This window comes from Callorhinus ursinus, unplaced genomic scaffold (genome assembly GCF_003265705.2).
Source record: "Callorhinus ursinus isolate GAN/ISIS: 27379988/994484 unplaced genomic scaffold, GSC_fseal_2.0 scaffold2, whole genome shotgun sequence".
NCBI lineage: Eukaryota > Metazoa > Chordata > Mammalia > Carnivora > Otariidae > Callorhinus > Callorhinus ursinus.
The window spans coordinates 100344338-100349733 of record NW_027397064.1 but is presented as its reverse complement, the minus strand read 5'-3'; the positions used below and the strand labels follow the sequence as shown (position 1 = coordinate 100349733).

Sequence of the window (5396 nt, the reverse complement as noted above, 5' to 3'; positions counted from 1 at the left end):
CCTACGTCACGTTATGAAACCATAACTGCAACATCTTTTTCTACTGCTCGGCTCCTCCCTCATTCTACTCCAGCCATATGATCTTTGGGGTCTTTTCCTCAACACCGTCGGGCCTTTGCACCGGCTGTTCCCCAGCCTGGGAAGCTCCCCGCACCCACCCAAGCAGCTGGGCATATGGCTGCTCCTTCAGGGCATGCACTCTCAGCTTAAATGTCACTCCCCCGAGAAGCTTGTGTCTGACCACGCAATCAAAATCAGCTCTACTGCCCAGAAACGCTTCCTATCGTATTACCCAGTTTTATTTTCATCGAAACACTTACCCTGATTATTTTCATTTATTTGTCTCCTACATCACTGGAGCATAAGCTCCAGGGGAACAAAGTTCTTGCCTACCTTGTTCAATATCACATTCCAGCACCTAGAACCGAGCCGGACACCAAATAGGTGCTCAAATATTTCTAGAATGAACACTCTAGGAAAACAATGGTAGGCTCTTGGACACAGATGATCATTTAGCAAGTAACCGGGTTTCAAATCTATAAATAACACTGTGTCCTTATTTTTCTATGTAAAACAACCTCATATGTGTAAATTCTTTTGTTAGGAAGATGCATTTCTGATTGCTATCCAGTTAAATAGATTTTAGAAATACACTAATAGTGCATGCCAAGAATAATTTCCAGCACATGAAACAATTCATACTATCTTTATATATTTGTACATCTTCCAAATCTACCTACTACTGACCACAATTGATATCAAACTGTAATGAAAAGAAAAAGCTTGTTTCAAAAACTTCGAGAGTGTGATTAACTTCAAGATTTTAAACTTTATGAAGAAAGAGTAGTCCTCTCTCCCAAAGGAAAGATGGTGAAGTTAAAATTACTGTTTATACTTAAATTTTATCTCCCAGAGCCCAGTTCAAAGAACTGAAATAAAATTCATCTGATATCACAGAACATGTAACAAGATCAATAATGAGTAAGTCACTGTCAGTTTCTCTAATACTTGCATTTTACATGTACGACAAGAGAGGAAAATAAAAAGGCTGAAACCTTGAAAAATTGTATTTGTCTGATTTTTTTTATTAAAAAAGACCATGATTCTTTAGGAGGTGATACAAGATTGCTTTCCAGCCAGATCATAATTTCCACAATTTCTGTAGCAACTATACATTTGAAAGGTTCCCACTCTCCCCACCCCCATTCACTTTTGGCACCTATACGTGAAATGTCACTTCCGAAAAATGGGGGGAAATGTGCTGAATACTGGGTTTAAATCACAGTACTCCTTTCCTGAGGAAAAATTTTCTGGTTGCTAAATTGAGAATATTGATCAAAGAAAGCTTAATATCTCATCAATAAAAGCCTTTTTCTAACCAACTCTATGACTGTCTCAGAAGAAAATTATATTAGAAGTAGCAGCCAATTCTCAGAGGTAAAAGGGCAATGGCTTATCTTATCCTTTCCCGCTTCCCCTAATTTTAAATTTAAAATTACAGAGCAATTCTATGAGAGGTAGCAGAATGTTTGGCACAGGCTCTGGCTTCATGATTTGAGAATACAATTTCAACTCATCACATTCTTCAGAACTCATTATACTGAAAAGAATTAAAAGAGGAGGCTCTCTTAACTTCTACAGGCAGAGAGGTTGACCAGAAGGACAGATACTGGTTACCAGCAGAGGAGGAAGGACTTAACCATGTCTGGCAATTAGGAGAGGATATATCCAAAGTTATATTCTTAATCTGATTAGAAAAGTGTGTCATTTATAAAGTATACTACTCTTGAGTCTTCACTTAATCTGCTAAAAGAAGCTTCTACACAAAAATCAGGATGCTACAGGAAAGAAATAACCAACACAGGCTATAATTGGCTAATATTTAAATATGAAGAATTCAACTTTCATTTTTCATATTTGTGAAGGGTTTACGAGCTTGTTACTGACCTATTCGGCCCAATTCATATTTATTTTTATTTTTTTGCTGTGCTTCAGATCCACAGGGTATTGCCAAGAAACTGAATTTTTATTAGGGCTTAACGGACTTTTTTGAGTACCTCTGTTAAGCTGATAAGAGGGAGAGTCTTATCCTACCCCCTCCCCAAAACCTAATAAAATAAGACATTTTTATTTCAAAATGGAAGACAGTGATGTTATAAAACTAGGGAGGGAAATAAGATGCTATGACAGTACATTTCTTTTTAATTAACACTTATTTCTCACCTATACACTACTTATGTGATTAACCTTTTGGGAGGGAGAAGGGGAGGAAGGAAACTCCAAAACTTCCTGACAAAGTAGCCGTTCCAATGCATGGACAAGGGCTTATTTCTTCTGCCAGCCACTGATTCACAAACATTTTCCCCATTTAAAGAAGTATGCGTGAACGAGGTTGGGGAGAGCAGGGAATACACCAAGGAGTCGACTATACTCTTCTCTTAATGAGCCCGCCCTATGTCCTTAGCGGCGATTAACTTCATCCGCTATCCTGGTTTTCACAGTAAGCAACATCTTTCTTTAAAACTTTTCTTGTTCTTGCTGCTTTTCTTGCCGTTCTTGTCTTTGTTCTCAGACATCTTTTTGGCTCTGATTTCTCTCATTAGGTCAAAGAACACCTGGGGCGGGGAGGAAGGAGTGTAAAGAATAGAGAGGAAAAAGCCATTTAATGATTTCATGAAGCAATTCCACTAAGCAGGCTATGTAGTTACATTTTAAAGCATAAAGCAAACTTATTTTTATCAACCCTGTGCCAAAATTTGCGTCAGACTTTCTAGCATTGCCAACCACCAGGCAAGGTTAAGAATAGGAGTGCCTGCTACTTGGGTACTTTCTCAGATACTACTATGTAATCCTTAAAAAGGTAGGACCGTCATTATGCCCGACAGCTTCCCCAGCAGAACTAGCAGACTTGGAACACGGTGGGGTGGGGAGATGGGGAAATGCGGAGGAGAGATGTGCTGTCCCACACCCTCCCACGCCCATGCCCCGGCCCTCATTCTCAGGAATAGCCACTGTTCGTTCCTCGTGATGTTTGCTGAAAAGGAACTTTATCAAGAACTGATATAAGGCTTGTCCTTTGAATGCCAGTGTGTTATTCAGATACAAATTATCATTTGCCACAATAGTTTGGGTTTTGCCCTCTGCTACCAACAATTGTGCCAAAGTGCCGATGATACCCATGCAGACAAAATATGCCTCCTACAAAGAAACATTTCAGATTTCTCAGAAGGAATGACGTGAGACTGAGTGTAGGCTTTAATTTTTGGATGTTCACACAAAACTACAAGCTCCTTCTATTTTCATAGACATATCTTCTTGGAGAAAAGTAAGACCAAGCTTTCTGAGTGGAGGACTCCCTGTGCAACTACCACCAGTTCTGGGCACAGAAAAAAACCTCCCCCCACCCCAAGTGACCTAAGCACCCCACCTACAAGAGCAGCAGTGAACAGCTTCAGATGTTATAGCTTTTTCTTTTTGTTCTAACAGCAAAGGCAGGAGGGGAATGGAATGTGTCCAATTTAAAATGATGACGAAGTTGTTCATGGGCTGATCTTATCAACAACCTCCCGTCCTTTCGTGTAAATTGTTTACAAGTGAATACAATGCTGCCAGTCATAAGTTTCTGCTGGGTCCTGTTTGGCAGGTCAAGCTGGTCCAGTGGAGGAAGGGGAGACGCAAGGTGCCCTGCAACAGCCCCAGCCACTACCATACTGTCAAAAAACTACATATCCATGGTTCCATGCCAAGAAAGCCTTCTTGATTTTTTTTTTTAATAAAATACATGTCTGAATTTCCTGTGTGTTCCTACATCTAGGAAACAATTTGATTGAAAGAGATCTGGAATAGCACAGGAATCAACATAAGAGCTGAGAAATAATATGAATGAAAAATAGCTAACAAGTGAACATACTTCACATCACAGACAGATTTATATTGTAGATGCTGCCAAAGTGCTTCTAAAGTGAACACTTTTTGAGGAGAAATAACGACTGACACCAGAGAATACAAAGAATTATAAGAGAATATGAAAAAAAACGATATGCCAACAAATTAGACAACCTGGAAGAAAAGAATAAATTCCTAGAAACATACAATATTCCAAAACAGAATCAGGAAGAAAAAGAAAATTTGAACAGACTGATTACTAGTAACAAAATTGAACTGGTAATCAAAAAGCTCCCAACAAAGTCAAGGACCAGATGGCTTCACAGGTGAATTGCACCAAACATTAAAGAAGAGTTAATACTTATTCTTCTCAAACTATTCCCCCAAAAAGAAGAAAAGGAAGGAAAACTTCCAAATTCATTCTATGAGGCCAGCATTACCCTAATACCAAAACCAGACAAAGACACCACAGAAAAAAACTACAGGAGCACCTGGATGGCTCAGTCAGTTAAGCGTCCGACTCTTGATTTAGGCTCAGGTCATCATCTCAGGGTTGTGACATCAAGCCCACATCGGGCTCCATGGCATCAGGCTCCATCGGGCTCTGTGCTCAGCGGGGAGCTTGAGATGCTCTCTCCCTCTCCCTCTGCCCCTCTCCCCATGCTCACTCTCTCTCTCAAACTAATAAATAAATCTTAAAAAGAAAACTACATACCAATATCTCTGAAAAACATAGGTGCAAAAATCCTCAACAAAAGTATCAGCAAACTGAATTCAACAATACATTAAAGGATCATTCACCACGATCAAGTGGGATTTATTCCAGAGATGTAGGAGTGGTTCAATATTTGCAAATCAATCACTGTGATACATCCCACATAAAAAAGAGGAAGGAAAAAACCACATGATCATCTCAAAAGACCCAGAAAAAGCATGTGACAAAATACAACATCTATTCATGATAAAAACTCCCAACAAAGTGGATTTAGAGGGAACATACCTCAACATAATAAAGGCCCTATCTGAAAAACCCACAGCTAACATCATACTCAATGGTGAAAAACTGAGAGCTTTTCAGTTTTTTGATCAGGAACAAGAATGTCCACTCTTACCACTTTTATTCAAAATAGTACTGGAAATCCTAGCCACAGCGATCAGACAAGAAAAAGAAATAAAAGGCATACAAATTTAAGAAGAAGTAAAACTGTCACTATTTGCAGAGGACATGATACTATATATAGAAAATCCTAAAGATACCCCCCCAAAAAAGACACCCTACTAGAGTGGATAAATTCAGTAAAGTTATAGGATACAAAATTCATACACAGAAATCTGTTGTTTCTATACACCAAAATTGAAGTAGCAGAAAGAAGAATTAAGAAAACAATCCCAGGGCGCCTGGGTGGCTCAGATGGTTAAGCGTCTGCCTTTGGCTCAGGTCATGATCCCAGGGTCCTGGGATTGAGCCCCACATCGGGCTCCTGGCTCAGTGGGGAGCCTGCTTCTCTCTC

At 39.5% G+C, this 5396-nt stretch overlaps 1 protein-coding gene across 3 annotated transcripts in view; it reads right to left on the bottom strand.

The window, feature by feature from the left end:
- Nucleotides 1–1062: 1062 nt before the first annotated feature.
- Nucleotides 1063–5396, bottom strand: part of RALB (RAS like proto-oncogene B) — a 52370-nt gene continuing 48036 nt past the window's right edge. For all 3 annotated transcript variants that reach the window (XM_073885178.1, XM_025857512.2, XM_025857529.2), the window contains one exon: nucleotides 1063–2615. In XM_073885178.1, the coding sequence (XP_073741279.1) occupies nucleotides 2496–2615 (120 nt within the window). In that variant the 3' untranslated portion in view covers nucleotides 1063–2495. The remainder of the gene's footprint in view (nucleotides 2616–5396) is intronic.